Below are 20,917 nucleotides of genomic sequence, written 5' to 3'. Positions count from 1 at the left end.
TGGAACATGCTTAGACATCTAAACAAAAGTCATAGATAAGTGCAAAGTATTGTTTTTATGTGCATTTGAGCTAGTGGCTTGTATATCACATTTCACCTGAGATGCAATTCCTAAATATCAGAGTTCATAAGGAAATCCTAAGCTTCTCCTTAACTACAACACTGTATTATGGTACACATTTAAGATAAGGATATAAGTCTAATTTCTGGCACTTATATTGAAAATCATAGCTGGGATGAACAGATTGATCCAAGTCAAAATCTCTTCTTGATGTTAATAACAAATTGATATAATTTTATTAATATAATTTATTAATAATTTATTCTCCTTTTGCTTACTCTGACATTTCACTGGGACTAAATAATAAGACTAGATGCGCCTTTTTTCCTAGTAATTTTTTCTTTCTGGTTTTTGCACTTGTTTGGCTTCGCTGAACTTCAGAGAAACTTTTCAGTTAAGCCACGTTTACTTATTTATAATAATTTAAAAGAGAACATCTTTAGTATGTAGATGAACATTTGTACACCTCCTTCCTCTGCTTCCTTTCCTCCTCCCATAACTTCTTTAGGATTTAAAGATAAACTGGAACATTTAAAATTTGGGGTTGCACCTTTAACCCTGTGGGCATCTGGAGAGCTAGGGAGCATTTGACATCTTAAGAAACAGATTTGTGGTACAATTAAGTGTCAAGCTCTCCTGCAGGTCCCCAAAAGCATGAGTACAAACCTTAGGATACACTGTTGAGAAGCTGGGCACAATCCCCAAACTAGTTGTGAGTTCTAGACTTAGATTTCACCAACCAGTTATCAAGTATAAACTCCTCAGGTACTAAACAGCCTTAATGATGAAATCAGGCCAGTTCTTCTGTGGTGTCTGGATCAGGAGGGTTCCTTCCTTCCCCTGGCACCTGATTCAAACTAATGATCAAAGCTCTCAACTCCTGAACTGTTTTTCCCTCCCTTGTATCTTATTGCCCTCTGCTGACATTGTTTCAGGTATCTAAAAGGGTGTCACAAGCAGGAGAGAGAAAAATTGTTCTTCCTGGCCTCTGAGGATAGAATGAGAAGCAATGGGCTTAAACTGCAGCAAGGGAGGTTTAGGTTGGACATTAGGAAAAAGTTCCTAACTGTCAGGGTAGTTAAACACTGGAATAAATTGCCCAGGGAGGTTGTGGATTCTCCACCTCTGGAGATATTTAAGAGTAGGTTAGATAAATGTCTGTCAGGGATGGTCTAGACAGTACTGGGTCTTGCCATGAGAGCAGGGGACTGGACTCGATGACCTCGCGAGGTTTCTTCCAATCCTAGTATTCTATGATTCTATTTTCTTGCAAAATTATTATATGACCATGGTTCAAAACTCTCAGTATCAAGTTTGAACTATAACAGTGCTGGGGTTATGATCTATAAACTCAGTTGCACTCGTATATGCAAATCCTGCCAACTACACTAATGGCAAGCTGTCCTGCAGTGGACCAAGACCAGAATAGAATAATTTTTATAGTGGGGATGCTGAGTGCCATTGTACCAAACGATAAACTCTGTATATAATTGGGACCCACCTTGTGATCAGACTGTGGCAGCATCCCCAACACCTCTAGTTCCAGCACCTCTGCCCAATAGCATGAGTAACAACCTTAGGGCAGACTATTAGGAAGCAGAGCACTCACCCCAAACTGGTTGTGAGTTCTATACTTAGATAACCAATTATTAAGAATAAACTCCTCAGGCTTTATAAGAGCCTTAATGTGAAAACACAGATAGTCCACTTGGGTACCCTAGTCTATCTCATCATCCAGGTGAACCAATCTTTGTGGATCCTTACACCATGCATGAGAGCTAGCTGCAGGTTACTCCTAATGCAGAAGGACCAATCACTACCCCACGCTGCCATTTAGATTTCACACCATAGGCAATGCTAGTAGCCAATCCTATAATAAACTAAAGATGTATTACATAGAGAAAGGGAATGAGAGTTATTTACAAGATTAAAGCAGGGAAACATACATGTGCTATTGAGTTACACGCTTACATCTTCACTCTGGGGATGAAATCCTGGCCCCATCAAATGTTAAATGACAGAACTCTCATTGATTCTGATTTGGGCCAGGATTCCACCCTGTGTAGACAAGGCAAGTGGAAAACACTTTGAGATTTGTCTGTTTTGCTTAATTCAGTGCTTAAGAAACACTGAGGTGACAGCACATCTTTGTTGAAAATTCAATATCCCAACTTGTTCAATGAGAGTCCACAACACACACATGAAATGTCCAGTGGAGTGCTTCAGTCACCTCATAGAAGACTGACATTCTTAACATTTCTATATCTTCATTTTATTTTCCTCAGAAGGTCACTCTTGATAGGCAATTGACACAGTCCTTTTAACTATCCTTTTAAAAAAAACAGAACTATTTTGAACATTTTTTTACATTCAGTTTGAGTTGTGGATGGAAGTCTGACTTCATCAGAAACAATGCTAGCATCCCCTCAGACTCCAAGGCTACGTCTAGACTGCAAGCCTCTTTCGAAAGAGGCTTTTTCGAAAGTATCATTCGAAAAAGCTGTCAGCTGACAGTCAGGGCAGTGTGTGTGTGTGTGTATGCTTCCGAGATAAGGTTTAACGTCCGTGTCTTTACTGCCAGGACCAGGGTCACATTGCAGAGGGTGGACAGCAGGCCAACAGACACCCCGTTATACAGGAAGAGCTTATTACACCTTAGATTTTAGCTGCTAGAACACAGGGGTTCCTTCGCAGCAGGCAGCCTAGGAAAGGCTGAAAAGGTGCCCTAATGGATCTTGTCACCTGGGAGTGACACAGATCCAAACACCCAAGCTCTCCCTATGTCTGTCCCTTTATGACCGGCTGAAGTTCTTTTAAATTGTGCTTGGTTCTATTACAGCAACTGAAGGAGTCAGGTTAAAGCTTAAACAGTTACAGGTTTATTAAAAGACTTATAAAAGCATATGGTTACAATGGCTATTGCTCTATTTCTTAAATGCTAGCATATATATATATATATATATATATATATATATATATATATATATATATATATATATATAGATCTTAAAAATGGTTACAGGAAAAAGGTAAAGATAGAAAATAGAAATAATGGTACCAAGTGACAGCTTAATCTTTAAAGAGCTCTAAGTCTATGTGTACACTTAAGACAAAGGACCACATCCAGATACAATTTTTACCCCTTTCTGTGCCTCTCGACTCCAGCGTGTCAGGCCAGGGCCGGTCTCTCAATTCCTAGGAAAGACGAATACGAGGTGGGCGTCCCCTCTGGAACCTCAGGAGATCAAACACCTAACCCGACCAGCAGATAGATGGTAGACTGACACTCAGAGAAAATGCGCTGCTGGACCCTCTATATACCCCTGGGGGCCCGTATCCTCTTTCTTATCTAAGATGCCGAATTGTACTGGTCCGTTTTGTGGCGCCAGTTCTTACAAGCAAGTTTCAAGTTAATTTACACTTGCAAGAGAGATAACTAAATTGTGAGTACTAGAAAATTTTTTTACTTGGAGAGAGATTCCTCCCCCTGCGGACGGCTGTGTGTTCGTATCAATATGGGTTTGAGTCAAGGACACTCCTTGGTAGCCTCTTGGTCAGCAATTGGCATATCTCTGTTTACAGCCATTCACGGTCACACAGCCTGGGCCTTCTGCTCTGTGTGCCCTGCATGCTCCAGGCAAGCAAAAATGGATATTACAAGGGGGAGTTCCTGTCTGGCTACAAAAGCCTCTTTCGAAAAAGAGCGTCTAGACTGCAACCAGCACTTTCGAAAAAGCAAGCCGCTTTTTTGAAAGAAAGCACCCAGGCAGTCTGGATGCTCTCTTTCGAAAATGCCCTGTTTGCATTCAAGAACGCCTTTTTTCGAAAGAGCACTTTCGAAAAAAGGCGTTCTTCCTCGTGAAATTAGGTTTACCGCCGTCGAAAGAAAAGCCGCGTTCTTTCGATTTAATTTTGAAAGAACGCGGCTGTAGTCTAGACGCAAGTGAAGTTTTTTCGAAAAAAGGCTACTTTTTTCGGAAAAACCCTTGAGTCTGGACACAGCCCAAGTGTGGGCCGCATGGAATAGCTGGGTAAATGTCCATTAATTACATAAAGTTGATATGCATATAGTTTTAAACCACCTCCTCCCATGGGCCAAACAGTCCTATGTTCTAAACATCCCTTTTAGGCTAAGTCTACACTGGTACTTTACAGCACTGTAATATTCTGGCTCAGGGGAGTAAAAACACATACCCTCAAAATGCAGCAAGTTACAGGCCTGCAAAGCACCAGTGTGAAGCAGGCTAGAGCATTTGTGCCATGGCCAAACTTATATTAAGTGTAGACAAACTCTTAGAAGACTTCGTCCTAAATACTTAGCCAAATAAATGAAGTCCCCTGGCCATCGGGGGAGGGGGGGAGAGGAACAGGTGGTACATATGTAAGAAAGAGGCAGGATAAACTTTTTTATTTTGGGGCTTGGGTGTAGCTGGGAACTGGATTTTCATGGTTTTGCACACACTCTATAATAATGATGTGAACATACAGGAATAAAAGAATAGCACAAACCTGACAGAATAGTGATAGAGATATAGCCGTGTTATTCTGGTCTACCCGAAACAAAAGACAGGACTATGCAGCACTTTAAAAACTAACAGGATGGTTTATTAGGTCTGGCCCACGAAAGCTCATCATCTAATAAACCATTTTGCTAATCTTTAAAGTGGTACAAACCTGACAGTATTTGTGTGAGAATTTCCTGTTACGCAGGGCATTTGAAAGTGTGTGGATGTTGTGATGGAGGGGAAGTTCTTGCAGAAATCCACTCACCATGGTAAAAAAAAATCACATAAAGTCACTTTCTTCTAACTCTGACTAAAGGAAATGAATTGGCATAAGGAAAATAGTATTGCCCATACTTAGTTTCACTGTAGATTCTACCTCCAACATTCTCCAACTCCCTCCTGTGTAGATTTCTGTGACAGGCTTATACAACCAGTACAGCTGAGGTAGACAGCCTGTCATGTACACCTTGTACACAGTAGCTTGCAGGTTTTTTATGGAGGGATGGGCTATAGGCTGGTTCATGAGCTGGAAGCCAGAGGTTTGTGAACAGGTTAAATTGCAAGCAGCATGGAAATATATTCTACTCACAGAGGGAAAAATCTGAAGGGACTGAAACTTAATGCTAGCTGCTTTAAACTCCTCTCCCCTGAGGGCACAGGCTCAGTAAAACACACAGAAGTGGCTAACCTGGCATTACTGTAATTCCATTCCGTACTGGTTTCCCCTGCAGCTTCTGGGAGGTGATGAAAAGTGAGCCATAAGCTGTTGGGGGAGGGGAGAGAGGGCGCATTGACTGCACTGCAGAGAGCTCTTTAGCAGGACTGTGCTAGTGTGGTTCCAATCTCCCCAGCGCAGCAGCAGCAGGCAACAGATTGAAAGAGAGTTTGCTTTTATTTGCAGGAGGGAGTATAAACAACTTAATGTCCATCCCTACAACTTTGTCAGAGGCTGGAAATGGATGACAGGAGAGGGATCAGCTGTTTCCGTTCACTCCCTCTGGGGCACCTGGCATTGGCCACTCTTGGAAGACGGGATACTAGGCTAGATGGACTTTTGGTCTGACCCAGTATGACTGTTTTTATGTTCTTATTCCTCCCCACTCTTTCCCGGTGTACACAGGTGTCTTGGGATTTTCGGAGCCTATTGCAATGATTATTGCAGCTGTTGCTGCCTTCTCCCTTCCCCCCACCACTGATGCATGTTCCCACCCCAAGACTCAATCTCCCCTTGCATTCTCCTCTGTGCCCCCTTTTCCACACCACCCCTTGCAGTTGGAACTCCCTCCATCTTCCACACCCAGCTACTATCCTCTCTTTGTTCAAATCCCACCTCAGAACACATCCGATCTCTGTCGATCCCTCTGAGATGTGAGTGTGTGTGTGTGTTTGGGAGCACGTCACTTTCTGGTGATTATTTTGAGGGTGTCTTAAAAGCACCTGGTACTTCATGTGCAAAGAGAAAGAAAAGGGGTCCTGATTCTCTTTCACATGGGTGCCACAGAATGTGACAACCAAAGCCAAAGTCTCTGCCCCAAGGGGCAGACAGTCTGAAGTTAGACGGAATACACCATCAAAACACAACAGTCTGCAGTGGGTGGGTGAGTGGGAGTGCCAGACAGAGTGGCTGTATGTCCTTGTAAATCAGAAGTGTAGCAGTTTTCTGTGAGAGAAGCTGAGCTGGTGAAACTAGCAGCTGCTTGGCAGAATGCGTATGCTCCTCTGGGACCTCCCTGACAGATCCTGCTACCTGTCCAGTAAAGCTTCCTGTCTGTCCCCACCCCTTTGTATGGCACCTCAGACCAGCTCTGCCCCACATGTTCACCCAGCTCCAGAGAGTATCAAGGTCTCATTGCCCCTCCAGGCAGTGGTGTGATAGGCAGCTCACCATCTGCACATAACTACTGTCCTGGCCCAGACCAATGATTGCTGCTCCTCACCTTTCCTACAGCAGAGGGAAGTACCAGAGTGTGGTAAGGTACAGAGGGAGAAGGAGAGCCCATTTCGGCGAGAGAGGAAGTGGATACAAAGGTCAGAGGAATTCACACCCCCGATGCTAAAAGCCCTCTTGGAACCAACTGGATAATCCCCACTTCTACCACACAAGAATGTGCAGTGCAAATGACATGCCCTAAGTATTGCAGGAAACTGAACTGCTCTGCAGCAGCCCCAGAATCAGGAGGGACCGGTAGCTCCAAAGTGGAGTACCTGTGCTGAACTCTCTACTGGCCCAGGCTATGTCTACACAGCCGGTAGTTATTTCAATATAATGTTGAAATTCTGTCAAGCTGGAGGACTTCTTACTCCGATTCCTGTAACCCTCATTGTACGAAGAGTAAGGGAAGGCAGAGGAAGAGGGCTCTGTTTCGAAATAAGTGCTATGTAAACAGCACCAAAACTCGAAATAAGCTGTTTCAAAGTAAACTACGCAATTAACATAGCTCAATTTGTGCAGCTTATTTTGAGTTAAGCCCTGCTGTGTAGATGTGTCCCCAAAGAGGAGTGGGGTAAAGAGTGTGAGACTAAATATGGACAGAAAAGCCTGGGGAAGGGGAAGAAACTGTAGGGACACAAGCAGGAGAGCATGGAGAAAGGTCGGACACAGAACAGAGGAGACTGACAAGGAGCTAGAACTGCGGCTGTTGAGGAGGGGGTGGGAAGTGGGAAAGTAATATGTCCTGTTTCCTAATGCAAAAAGGAGGGAGGGTTTTGCTTTGCTAAGGTGGGGAAGATGGAGGATGGGGCCCCTTTTCTTTCTTCTCTCCATCCCACGTCTCTAACCTAACCTCTAAAGCTATTCCCTGTCCTCTTTGAAAACCCGGTTGCCCTAGGGGAGGCTACTGGTGCCCCACAGAGGCCCTGCCCATTGGGGCTTCCATATGTCAGGTTTTTGCCTGCGTTGTATGTAGGACTGAGTACATTGAAGTCTCTCCATGAAGGGTAGGAATGGTTGGATTTCACTCAGATATGGAACAGGAGTGGGCAGTGAACATGTTTCTGTTTGGTTTTGGGAGATGGGCTTGCGTGAGACATTTTTCTCTCTTTCATACCGAAGGTAGTTGAATATTCAGGAGCAAATCCCTCTCTCCCTGGGCTTGTATCACTCCTCTTCCAACAACATTGTAATCCATATTTACTCTTACATATCTCTTTTTTATCTTCTTGGTGTTTGCAAACTGATTGCTTGATTTTTTTTTGCTCTATTTTTTTTTCTGGTTACTGACGTTAAACTGACTGGTCTGTAAGACACCTTATTTTAGACTGAAAGAGGGAAAATACTGTGCCGATCTTCTGTAATCTCCTCTGACTTCCATGAGCTTCTGAAGAGAATCATCAAAGGATCAGATATCAGCTCAGTCAGCTCCTTGTGCAGGCGAGTGTGTGTTTCTTGTGGTCCTGCTGACTTGAAGACCTCTAACTTGTCTAAGTAATTCTGTGCATCTTCCTTGGGAAGTAGTTTCCCTTGCTGGGAGACTCTGCCTTTAATACTCTAAGATGCATGGATAGTTCAGGTCACAGCCTTGAATCTGGACACAGATGGATTCTCATTCTAATGGGACTCTTACAGCTCCTAGAGAGAGGGCTGGCCACTTGAGCTGGTAGCAGATTTTGCTTGTTTTGATAAAAAAAAATCACCCTTATCTGAGCATTTACAATTCCCGGCTGAAATTATTTTTTTTTCCAAAGTGGATTAGAGGATGTAGCAACATAACTGCAATCAGGGATGCTGAAAAAATTTCCAGGTCCCTGGACAAGGTTGGGGAAACTGGCTCCAGGTTCCCAGAAAGCGTGAGACCTCGGGTGGAAGGGGTGGGGCTGGAGGCTAGCTTCCCTCGGCTATCCCTTCAGAGCTGCCTGGCCTGTGCCATCTGGTGCTCTGGCAGTGATTAAAGGTGCCTGGGGCCGGACCCTTTTAAATCACTGAGCCCTGGGCAATGGGGCTGACAGCCTTGCAAGGTGTGGGGTGCCTGTTCTACACCCCTAGAGGGAACAGGGCCTCAGGTGGAAGGGGCAGGGCTGGGGCTAGGCAGCCTTCAGCGCCACCTGGAGAGCACTGCGCCTCCCCCAGGCTGCCCTCGGTGCTGCCTAGAGAGCACCACATGGTGCTTTGGCAGCAATTTAAAAGTCCTGGGGCTCGGACTATTGTCACTGCTTGCTGCTACTATGGCAACAGCAGCCAGGAGCTCTGGGCCCTTTTTTATTGCCAGGCTCTGGGGCTGTTGTCCCTTTTTGCCCACCCCCACCGCGCTAGGAGGTGCTGACTGCCATTCATTTTGATGGCCAGCTGCCTTCTTCAGCTTTGGAATTCTAATGTTGGATAGAGTTGGCTGAAAAACAGGAACATTTTTGGCAAAAACTTCCATGAAATATTGTCCGCTTTTCCCACTGGAAAATTTTGGGACTTTGATTGGCCTGAACCCAAACTCCAGAATTGAAATGAAGGAAACGTGAAGCTGTTTCTTGTCTCTATAATGGACCAAACTCAAAACTCTTGCTTTAACCACCACCAGGCTATGGGAGAGTTTGGATCTGAATATAAACTTTGTGGCTCTTCACCTGTTATTTACCAAGGTACTCAGCCCTGCAGTGTCAGAGTGGGACTCAACCAGAAGTGCCTACATGGGACCTATCCACCCTAATCTTCGCTTAAATTTGTAACCTGTTAGTGCCATGGTTGGCTGTAGACATGGTTTTTGCCTGCACACCGGATGGCAATGGTAGCTGTTTGGTTGTGTCAGTCCTACTGTATGGACTAGCTTTCCAGATATAGTCTGTGCTGGAGATGGGTCCTGCCACACCTATGCCATAATTAATTAGCTGGTTCCAGTTTGAGGGGACAGATGATAGTTTAATGGACATCTGGGCCTTGCACAATTCAGAGGGATCAGTTTAGTCTAGAACTACAGAGAGTAGGTCGGTTCCTCTGGAAGGCCTTGAGCTTCACCTTAACTTTGTATTTTCTCTTCTTGTGGCCTTTACCTACTAACACTGAACATTAGCTAATTTGCTGTAGTATAAATATCTCTGCCATAGCGATAAAAATAACTGCACTGATCTCATTAGAATGTCTATTGTTTACTATACTTAGCAGATACTCCTGGCTACCTTCCGTAAGATTTTTGTCATTGAGACTAAATGGACTGAACCGAGAATCACATGCTTTATCTTGACCTGTCATTAATGCTGCCTGATCATTATCTGTCACTTCTGGCTGATACTTCACAGAAAATCCACCCTCCTTGCAAAGGTTCCAAGAATACGTTTGGAATCAGAATGATCTGTAAGGCGAATACAAGGGATTCTTTTTGTTTCTGTCAAGCGATTTAAGTGAATCTTGAACATCTTGCGACCTCTTGGTTTCAATGACATGGATGACAAAATGGTTGCAAACAAGATGGATTTTTATTTTTTATTACATTGCCTGAAAATAGGCTGAGTCTTCTGGCATTTTCTTAAGATGGAAGTCAGTGGTGGCTGGTGTCCTCTAACAGGGAAGAGTGCAAAACAGACCTACTCAAGGCAGAAAGTGCTCTTACTGTCCCTGGGGGTATGTCTACACTACCCTCCTAGTTCGAACTAGGATGGTAATGTAGGCATACCGCACTTGCTAATGAAGCCCGGGATTTGAATTTCCCGGGCTTCATTAGCATAAGCGGGGAGCCGCCATTTTTAAATCCCCACTGCTTCGAACCCCGTGCAGCGCGGCTACACGGGGCTCGAACTAGGTAGTTCGGACTAGGGTGCCTATTCCGAACTAACGGTACTCCTCGTTTCACGGGGTTCGAAGCAGCGGGGATTTAAAAATGGCGGCTCCCCGCTTATGCTAATGAAGCCCGGGAAATTCAAATCCCGGGCTTCATTAGCAAGTGTGGTATGCCTACATTACCCCGCTAGTTCGAACTAGCGGGGTAGTGTAGACATACCCTGGGAGATTTCTGCGGATGGAAGAATAGGGCTAGTGGATATTGACCACTAGAAGTTAGTGCTGTTTCATGACTCAGACTGTAATGCTGCATCTTTAAGAACACAGAGATCTTGATCCCAGTGAAATCCACTGACTGGCCTCTCCTACTGGTGAACTCGGACAGAGAGCTTCATGGAATGCTGACTTTATGAATCCCATTCCGAGGTGTCTGTCTCTCGCCATTTATAGTACACATAGCTTAGGCACCTGCTGCAGCTATATGAATCCCAGTGACTTTTCTAGGTGCCTAGAAGTTAGATGTAGCCAGTGCCACACCAAAGTTATTTTTTCTTTTGTGAATTTGACTTTGCTGTCTGCGAAGCAGCAATATTATTAATGCAGGGTTGAGTGACCCTCGGCCTCTCGTGTTGCTCGTCGCTTGTACATGTCGGATTTACTCATGGAGCCCGCCATAGCTGTGCTCTTCTGGATCACACTCCCAAGCGCAGACACACAGACTCTTAGACTAGGTGAACTATAAATACTGACTCAGTCAAAGAAATGCAAGAGATGGTTGAGCAAAACACTGACTAAAGTGATAAAAAGTTGCAAAGTTATTTCTGAATCATATTTTTCTATCGGCTGACGTGTCATTTAAATAGAGGTGCAGCACATTTTACTGAACAGATTATTAAAAAAACATTAAGGTCCATTACAGAGAATGCTCACAAGTAAGGAGACAGGAAATACTACAAGTCTGTTGTAGAGAACATAGTTCACACTGGAGTTAAGTCTGAGTAACTGAAGTGGACCAGAAGTATATGAAAGTTGCATTCAGAGGCCAGGAGATGTCCAAAGCATCTTTCTGGCTTGCAGTCAAAAGGGTGTTAGGGTAAGGTCACTTATTTGCCTTGGACTCTGATCCTGCCTCTTGAATTTATTGCCCCAGTTTCATAATTAACTCACTGTTATGAGGTTCTGTGGGAATGGATGAATGTAGAATGCTGACGATCATTAGTTATATTTAAACAATGTCTTTCATGTTTTTCTTGGGCCTAAAAGAAGTTTGCCTACCATCTCCTTGTTACATGGTATCTTCTTGCATCCTGTTTTGGAGAGCCATCTGTTTGCACTTATCCACGAACTGCTCTAAGATGTGTACATTTAACCTGGAATCTTCCATATGACTTCAAGACCAGTCACATGAACTTAAAACCATGAGACAATGTGAAAATCCCTTTGCAGAGCAGTGTGGGAAATTCAGATCATGCCAATGTCCATTAATGTGTGTTGTGTGTCTTTATAGGTCACTGAGTGCTTCCCAAATTGGGCGCTAAAACCCCTAAGGCTTTGTCCACACTGGTAATTGAGAGACAAAGCCAAGAAATAGTGTTTATGCTGCCTAACTTTCAGCCACATGACTGTGTCGACACAGCTGGATCGCTAAAAGCTGTGCTGTGTAGATATACCCTTAGGGTACATCTAGACTACATGCTTCTTTTGAAAGAAGCTTTTCCGAAAGAATCGTCTAGACAGCCACAACTTTTTTGAAAAAACAAGCCGCTTTTTTGAAAGAGAGCACCCAGGCAATCTGGATGCTCTCTTTCAAAAAAGCCCTGTTTGCGGTCAAGAATGCCTTTTTTCGAAAGAGCTCTTTTGAAAAAAAGGCATTCTTCCTCGTAAAATGAGGTTTACCACTGTCGAAAAAACCGCCACGTTCTTTCAATTTAATTTCAAAAGAACGTGGCAGCAGTCTAGACACAAGTGAAGTTTTTTCAAAAAAAGGCCATTTTTTTTAAGAAACCCTGTAGTCTAGACGTAGCCTAAGTCTGCTATTCAAACAGGAAGAGACACTGTGTTAAAGCAGTATCATTCCATAGCTGCTTAAAGTGTAGGACTCTAGAAATCATTCTGTGTCTATGTGTTAAATTGCAGAGGGGGAATAGGCTAGATCTGTAGGTATCAATCTTTCAAAACTATTATACCCCTTTCAGGTGTCTAATTTGTCTTGCATACCCCCAAATTTCACTTCGCTTAAAAGCAACTAGCTTGCAAAATCAGACAAAATCAGTGCACTATTACTTTCTCATTTGTACCATATAATTATAAAATAAATCAATTGAAATGTAAATATCATACTTACATTTCAGTGTATGGTACATACAGCAGTTTAAACAAGTAATTATATGAAGTTTTAGTTTGAACTGAGTTCACTAGTGATTTTTATGTAGCCTGTTGTAAAACTAAGCCATTATATAGATGAGTTGATGTACTCCCTGGAAGACCTCTGCATACCCCCAGGAGTACATGCATCCCTCGTTGAGAACCGCTGAGCTAGATTAACAAAAGCTTCATGTACTTTCTTTGGCTAGTGAGCTCAATGGGACAAAGTAGCCAGAGGAGGAATCTACCTGGAAATCATTTTCAGACCTGAGCTTCCCTAAAGCTAAGGGTATGTTCACTCTATCAAGTTTTGTCAATGAAACTAATGTTCACATGCAGAAATCGACAAGGGTAAAGTCACCAATGCATGTTCACACTTGCCCCGTCTTTTGACAGATCATGTTCACATTGCTCCCGCTGTTGACAAGGGAGTTCCCAATGTGCTGTGGGTATGTATCCCACTGTGCCTAGTGAGATGTTGTAGGACCACAGACCACGGGACATCTTGGGACCATGCAAAACATCCCATCAGGCACTGCTTTGTTGAGGGGCATCTAGCATTTTTGACACCTTTTTTCCAACTGCCATTCTTTGCTGTGCACTCTGGCATCTGCAGCAAGAAAGAATGGATCCCTGCTCTTCTCTCACCTGCTCTATTAATGGTTGTAAGGTCATTGCACATAGCAGCAGAGACCATCTTTAAATTACTTACAGAGGAGGAAGATTCAGAGCCTGACCGTGTGTGTGATAAGGACAGCAGCAACCTGTCCTTGCATTTGGCAGTCACAGAGCATCTGTACAGAGTAGATCATTGCTTTTGAATGTTTGAAATTAACACAAATTGGTGGGATTGCACCATCATGTTGGTGTGGGATGAAGAGCAGTGGCAACAAAACTTTTTGATGCATAAAGCAACCTTCCTGGAGCTGTGTGCTGAGCTGGCCCCAACCTTTGGTGCCAGGAAACCAGAATGAGAGATGCCCTCTTAGTTGAGAAGGAGGTGGCAATAGCTGAGTGTAAGCTGAGAGGGGGTAGGCATGGTAGTACAGCCTCTCCCCAAGTTACAAATGAGTTACGGACCAAACACCTGGCCGTAACTCAAAGCGTTCATAACTTGGACCCCATTGAGTTACATGGTGACCGCACTATTCATAAGCGCAGATCACATTTGTAACTCAGGGACCACATTTACGACCACTTCAGTCGTAAATGCGAATGGTTGTAACTTGAACATTCGCAACTCGGGGACCAGGATTACTTTAAAAACAATGAGTAATCCTGTGGCACTTTAAAGTCTAACAAAAATATATATAGTATGATGAGCTTTCATGGGCAAAACCCTTCAGTTGAGCTTGAGTGGAGAAAAAAAGGGGGAATCTCAACATATATAACAGAAAAAGAAAGGAAAGGGAAAAAAATTAGTCAACTGTAGTGGCGGTGCTAATGAAGCTAATTAAGTGAGCTGGAAGTGCCCCCTACTTAGTATTTGATGTTAATGAGGTATTAAATGTAAAGAAAGCTGGTTTTATAATGGGCCATCTAGTTCATGTCTTTGTTCAGGTCAAGGGAAATAGTATCAAATTTACATATGGAAGTCAATTCCACACTCTCTCTCTAGTTGGCTTGTGAAATTCCTTTGTAGAAGAATGACTACTTTGAAATTGACAGGTATTTTCCCCCTCTCTTCCTTCTTTTTCTACTCTTACAAGTTTCTCTGTTAACCTCATTAGCACCAGAAGTTTTTTATCCTGGGAAATGGGCATTTTATCTGACAAAATTCACATGGCAATATGAAAACTCATGCAGTTTTGTCGTCAAAAGGCACTTTTCCTTAACAAAACTTGCCGGTGTAGACAAAGCCTAAGGCAAGGAAGAGCATCTGCCTTTAGCAAGACTCTTAGCAAATAGCTTAAATCAAAAGGAAATGCTTCTCCTTCTAGCCTTCCTTCAAGACATTCAGAGAATTGTTTTTCTTATCTTGTTAATTATAATTTTATTTAGTTACTAATTGTAGTAATTGGTGAGACAGATAAATTGAATCATTGACTTATTGATTGTGTTTTAATTAAACCTTAATCTGGCTGTTGCATAGTACGATTGTAAATTAGGTTAGGAAAACTGCTAGATTAGCTAGTGACCTATTTTGTGTGTTCTGGAACTGCTTACTTAGTCTTTTTAATAAATTTATAAAAGATTCACTGAGATGCTTTCTCTCTCAAAACTTCCACACAGACAACTGACCTACATAGAAAATAACGGTAAAAGCCAGACCCTTGGGCAATAGGGTGGGGCCAGAAGCGGTGAGGTCTCAGGTAGAAGGGGCAGAGTCAGTACGGCCAGCCCCTCCATGCCGCTCGGATGGCGTGGCAACACCCCCGCCTGCCCTCAGAGCCGTCTGGAGTGAGCAATGCGGGAGTCTGCATCACACTGCACAGTGCTCCCACAATGATTCTAAAGGGCCCGGAGCTCTGGGTCCTTTAGAATCATCAGACCCTAGAGTAATTTCCCTCTTTGCCCCACCCCTTTCTCTCCCACTAGCGGGCCTGCTTTCATTCCTCCAGTGTTCCCCTTCTCAGCTTCACAAGGGCTTACAAGGAGCTGAAGAAAGGTGGTCAAAAGAGGAGGGGCAAGTGGACAGAGCCCTGGCCATGGTAGACAGGAGAGCTGAGTTCTCGTCTCTGCCCTGCCAGAGGCCTTGGAAAAGACACATTTTACCTCTTTCCCCATTAGTGAAGCAGGGCTAATAATTATTATCTCCCTCTATAAAGCTCATTGAGATCCCTGGGTGGAAAGTGCTACACAATGGCTAAGTATTATGTTTTTATTTTCATGAGCAATATGAGCAGGAAATGGCAATTAAATGTGCCCTGATAAATGTAAGAGAATTTACGTGGGGGAATTATAGTCTGAAACCATAAACAACTGGCATAAAATTAGGAATAGCATGATGTAGGTGCATGTCAGAAATACAGTATGTACTAGCAATGACTTTTGGAAGGATGATCTTTTGGTTAAAGATTTTGCGTGAGACTCAGGAGATCTGGATTCAAGACCCATCTTTGCGATAGAATTCCTGTATGAATTTTGGCAAATCACTTAAACACTCTGCCTCGGGTGACCATCTGTAAAAAGAGGATAACAATATTGCCTTCCCCCTCCTTCCATCTTTGTCTGAAACTGTGAGCGGTGAATCACTTTCACTATGTGTTCAAACAGCATCCTAGCTCAGTGGAACCCTGATCTCACCTGGAGCATGTAGGCAGTACCAGAATACAAATACATAATAATGAGGTGTATTAGAATATGGAGCCATTTCTCAAGGGCAGTAATGGAAGCCTCATTATTTACATCCTATAAAAACAGACAGGACCAAACACTTGATTCTGTATGAATCAGTTTTGCATTGTCAAGGAGGAGGTGGACAAATGCCTTTAAAGGTGTCTCTGATTTCAATAATACCATCTGAAGGATCTCTCTATATTTTGATGACATATGGGTTGGGATATCCTACAGTACATTAATGTAACAAATAGCCATTATCTTCCATTTTATGGAAGATACTGTAGAGCATGATTTATTTGTGCCTGTACTGTTTCTTCATTCAGAATGCTACCTTTCACTGAAAGATGGCTATCTGAAAGTTTTCAGTAACCTTGCAGTGCATGCTGCATAGTAAATCAATGGAATCTAAATTGCAATACCTTGTCTTCAGTAGTTGTTTTAGGCTGTACTGCTGGAGTGTCCTGCTGCAACAGAAAACATTTGCATATCAACACAGCATATATATGATCATGTATGACATTTGTCCTTAAATCTATGTCTATACTCGCGGCTTCTTACGCAAGAACTTCTTGCGCAAGGTTTCTTCTGCAAGAAGTCTAGCGCAAGAAAACATCCAGACTGCCATGTGCACGCTGTGCTTTTGCGCAAGAGCTCCCATGGCAGCGTGGACGCTCTCTTGCGTAGAAAGCGCTGACGGCCAGTTTAGCCATAGGGCTTTCTTGTGCAAGGCAGGGACTCAATCCCTGCCGAGCGGCCACACTGCTCTCTTGTGCAAGAGTTCCTGCGCACGAGGGCTTACACCTGTTAAAAAAGAGCGTAGTGCTTGCGCAAGAAGCCATCTCTTACCACGCCGTACTGTAAATTTCCTTGCGCAAGAGCGGGCGGGCTGTGTGGACACTCTGCGGATTCTTGCGCAAGAACAGCCATGCTTGTGCAAGAAGCCGCGAGTGTAGACATAGCCTAAATGTTTTAAGTGGTGCAAGAAAGATTTTCAAGCATGCTGCCTTATCAGATGCTAATGGAATCTGCATTGCTAGCTCTTTAAATATAATTTAGAATCTTACCCAGGATGCGTCTACACAGCATCCTTAGCTCAAAATAGCTCATTTCATAGTTTGATGCTGTGTAGGTGGTGCCAAATTTTGAAATAACTCTCTATTCCGAAATTCCCCTTAACCTGAGGGTTATCAGGGCATCAGAATAAGCTGCCTGTTATTTCAAAATCTATTTTGAAATAACAGGCTGCTTCACTAGATGCAGAGTAGCTATTTCAGGATACTTCCGGTATCCCGAAGTAGCTTTGCAGTGTAGACATACCCCCAGTGTGGTTATTTGCAAATCCTGGGTATCATCCTCCTCAATAAAATAAAATAACATTAAAATAAAATGTCTGATCTGAAAAGATACAAACAAGGGTATTCACAGTCAAGAATGAAAAAGCTGCCTGAGCTTGCCCCTTTGTGTCCTGCCATCCCTGCTCATGTAACATTTGCCAGGATGGCCTTGGATGATTTTAGAAGCTGGCAAGCAATTATAATTGAGTCCCTACCTCATGGCCTTGCCACGTCAGTAGGTTCTCTAGTGGAGGACTACCGCAGAACACAGGTGCGACAACTCGTATGTGACTGAATTTCAACCTTATCTCTGAATTCCTGATATTTATTGAATGTAGGAGCAGCCATCTGAGAACACACCTGTGGTTCAGAAAGTCTCCTTGCTTGCTTTGTGGACTCATTGATTGATATTTTTATAGGAAACAGAAAGAAGCAGTTTCACAGTAGTGTAACTCCACTGACCTCCTGATTTAAACTGTGATAGGACACCAGAATAAGGCCCATACTTTCCAAACACACAAAAGAACTATCCAACATAATGGACTAAAGTAGAAATTCTGATTTGGGTTCCACTGATGCAAATAGGTTAATAAATTCTGATCTCTGTTATATCAGTGTAAACTTAGAGTAATTGTATGAAACTCAGTGGAGTCACTCCAAATGCACATCTGGGTAACAGATCAGAATCAGAACTAATTTTCTGTAAACATTTCTATTTTATTTTTAAGAGCAATGTCAGAATGGCAGGACACCACAAGTGTTTCAGAAATTGATCTTTTCAAATTAGCCATATGTCAGTGACTGGAAATGTTGTTGTTGGTGCTTGTTTTAAATCTGGAAAAGCTAACATCAGCTTCTATGAGTGAGGTGCTTGCATGTTATGTTTTAATCCTTAAACATTTGGGGGTATGATTAATACCTGGCAGTCCCTTAACTGCAGTCTGGAATTACAAATGGGTCTACTATGATTAAATAAGACAGAGTTGTTGTAAAGAGCAGGGGCCTGATCTAAAACGCAATGAAGTGGATGGAGAGCTTCCTATTGGCCAGTGGGCTTTGATCACTATGTGTATTTATAAAACCCAGTAAAAAAAATATGTCCCTTTATCACTTAATAACCACGTGCTTCTCCTTCACTTTTCTCTTTAGGATGGAAGGAGCAGTTTTATTGGACACCAGCTTGGTGGAGTCATGGAGGTGCCCAACAGCAAGGACCAACGAGTGAAGTCAGCCAGAGCCATCCAGATCACCTACTACCTCCAAACCTATGGCTCTCTTGCCCAGGATGTCATTGGTGAAAGATGGGAGAGTGAGTTCTGCAAACTGATGCACAAACTGCAGCTGGATTACCAAGATCTGCAGCTCTACTCGCTGGCATCCTTTAGTCTGGGGAAGGACTTCCACAAGACCAGCATCCTGGCCAGGGGCAAAATTTTGGTGAGCCTGATGCTTATTCTACTGACTGCTACCCTCTCAAGCTCCATGAAGGACTGTCTGCGTGGCAAACCTTTCCTGGGACTATTGGGAGTGCTCACAATCTGTATCTCCAGCGTCACTGCAGCAGGGATATTTTTCATTACTGATGGAAAATACAACTCTACACTTCTGGGAATTCCCTTCTTTGCCATGGGTAATTATTTATCTTCAAAATAATGGGATTAACACATTGTATTGACAGGGTTGCAAATTACATCCCAGGGTACAAAGTAGATATTTTACTTTCAGTGGAAGTCTAGGTCCTTTTTGTCTTGTTATACTGATCTGACCATTGTCAGAACAATTACATTAAATGTCAGTCCCCAAGAAAACAAAGTAACAAACAGATCCAAAAAAAGACTTTGTTGGAACCTTAGCTAATAGGAGAGCAGCAATTGTTTTGATCCCTATTACAAAACAAAGGAGAAAATCTTATTGAAAACCAGTCAGCTCGGCATAGAAAATGGATATTCGTTGCCGTGTCTTTCATGGAGGGCCAAGGACAGGGCAAAGAAAATAAGGATATGTACTATAGCATCCTCTTTGGGGAGGCTTGCTCTTTCGTTTGTGTGGGAGGCGGAGGAATGGCTTGGTTCAGGGATGAGATTGATGGGCTTTGTCTCAGAGAGGCAAGCATAGCCTAGTCCCCTGGCTTGCAAAGGTTAGAGACCATCTGCAATGATTTGATTGGGCTGTACCGTGAGGCAGAAAAGAGCCAATGTCTGGACCAACTTTTGAAGAAAATTGTTTTTGCTCTGTATTTTAAGCATATCTCAGTCACATTAAATTAACTGTTTGATTCCAGGCTAGGAGAGTATGCTGAAGTAGAAGATAAAAAATACACAAAGATGCTTCCTCCTCATTTCTATGTGCAGTCATCAAGGAGATAACACTGTAGTGTCACCACATAGTACATTTGACCATTTGTCTCAGTAGAAGGAGATTGGGCCACTCTGAAAGGTTCCAGGCCACATTTTGTATCTGAACGAAACCTGGCCCGCGGGCAGAATGTTCTATTCCATTCTCTTCCAGCTAGCTTCTCAAGCTGTGCCCATTCTGATGGCAGATGAACACCCAGTGCTCCTCTGGGAAAATCCATGTGTGGACACGTCATGGGCTAGAGGGCTAGCACACATTTCCTCCTGGTCTCCCAGCTGCAGTGCCATCCAGGTATAACTCTGCAGTATGGGGCAAAGCTTTTCCCTTGACCTCTTGCTGTAGGAGGGGGGCAGCAGAAGGTGCTGAAAGATGGAAAAGAAAGTTCCACCATGATCACTGGGGAGTGACACAGAGTCTGTTGGGTGCTGAAATGAGGAGCATCAGAAGGATGACATGGGCGTGGGGAGAAGAGGGCAGAATCAAGTCTGCTTGACAAGGAAAACAAAGTAGACTTTTGGGCAGAGAAAGTGTAGAACTAGGGGTGGGATGGGGAGTCAGCAGGAGACGAGCACAAAAGGTGCAAAGTTGTGAGAGGGACAGTCATTTTCTGTGTTGTGAGGATGGGAGGCTGAGCTAGCGGTGGAAATAAGGAGCAGAGCCTGAGCAGAGGGAAGAAGGTAAGAACTGCTGGCAGACTGTACTGTTTGTATAGCTGCACTCAAAATCAGGAGGCATATTGCTGAAGGTGGAACCAATCTGCCCTTCCCCTTCCTCCTCTTCTCCAGCTACACTCACAGATGCATCCACTAGGGATTAAAAGATACCTCCCCCTTGTTTATTACTGTTCTGCCAATTTCCCCATCCATGGATGCAGAGCAATGGAGTCCTGCATTTGTGTGTGTGTGTGTGTGTGTGTGTGTGTAGACCTGCCCAAGGAGTTATAACACAAGTGGTGACACATAGGAATCTGAGTTGCTTTGTAGCCCTCTGGCAATTAAGAGAGTGCTTGAGTTTTGGGCAGGTTCATAAATTGCTTTCCATGTTCCGGCCAGAAGAGGGGGACAAAGTCTAACATGGTGCTACAAACATATTAGGGTGCCTCAGTTTACCATTTAGGTTGGAAGACAGAACTCTTAGTTTGTCAGCCACGGAGGAAATGTATTTTAATGCAATTTTTTGTTTATTTGCAGTATTTGGAGCTCACTGCTACCAGAAAAAGCTTTCTTTCAAATTGCAGGAAATATTCCATAGGATGACATTGCTTTGGGTTGAGAGGAACTAAATTAGTAATCTTTTTATGTACATTTCGTCCAATG

At 43.4% G+C, this 20,917-nt stretch overlaps 1 protein-coding gene across 1 annotated transcript in view; it reads left to right on the top strand.

Moving 5' to 3' along the window:
- Positions 1-19,513, top strand: part of LOC102453325 (patched domain-containing protein 4-like) — a 42,858-nt gene extending 23,345 nt beyond the window's left edge. Inside the window, exon 2 of the mRNA XM_006118545.4 lies at positions 18,396-19,513. Coding sequence (XP_006118607.2) covers positions 18,396-18,899 — 504 coding nt within the window. The 3' untranslated portion in view covers positions 18,900-19,513. The remainder of the gene's footprint in view (positions 1-18,395) is intronic.
- Positions 19,514-20,917: the final 1,404 nt, after the last annotated feature.

Source organism: Pelodiscus sinensis, chromosome 3, assembly GCF_049634645.1.
Source record: "Pelodiscus sinensis isolate JC-2024 chromosome 3, ASM4963464v1, whole genome shotgun sequence".
Classification (NCBI taxonomy): Eukaryota; Metazoa; Chordata; order Testudines; family Trionychidae; genus Pelodiscus; species Pelodiscus sinensis.
The sequence above is the reverse complement of the archived record's forward strand: the minus strand, read 5'-3'. Positions and strand labels throughout refer to the sequence as shown.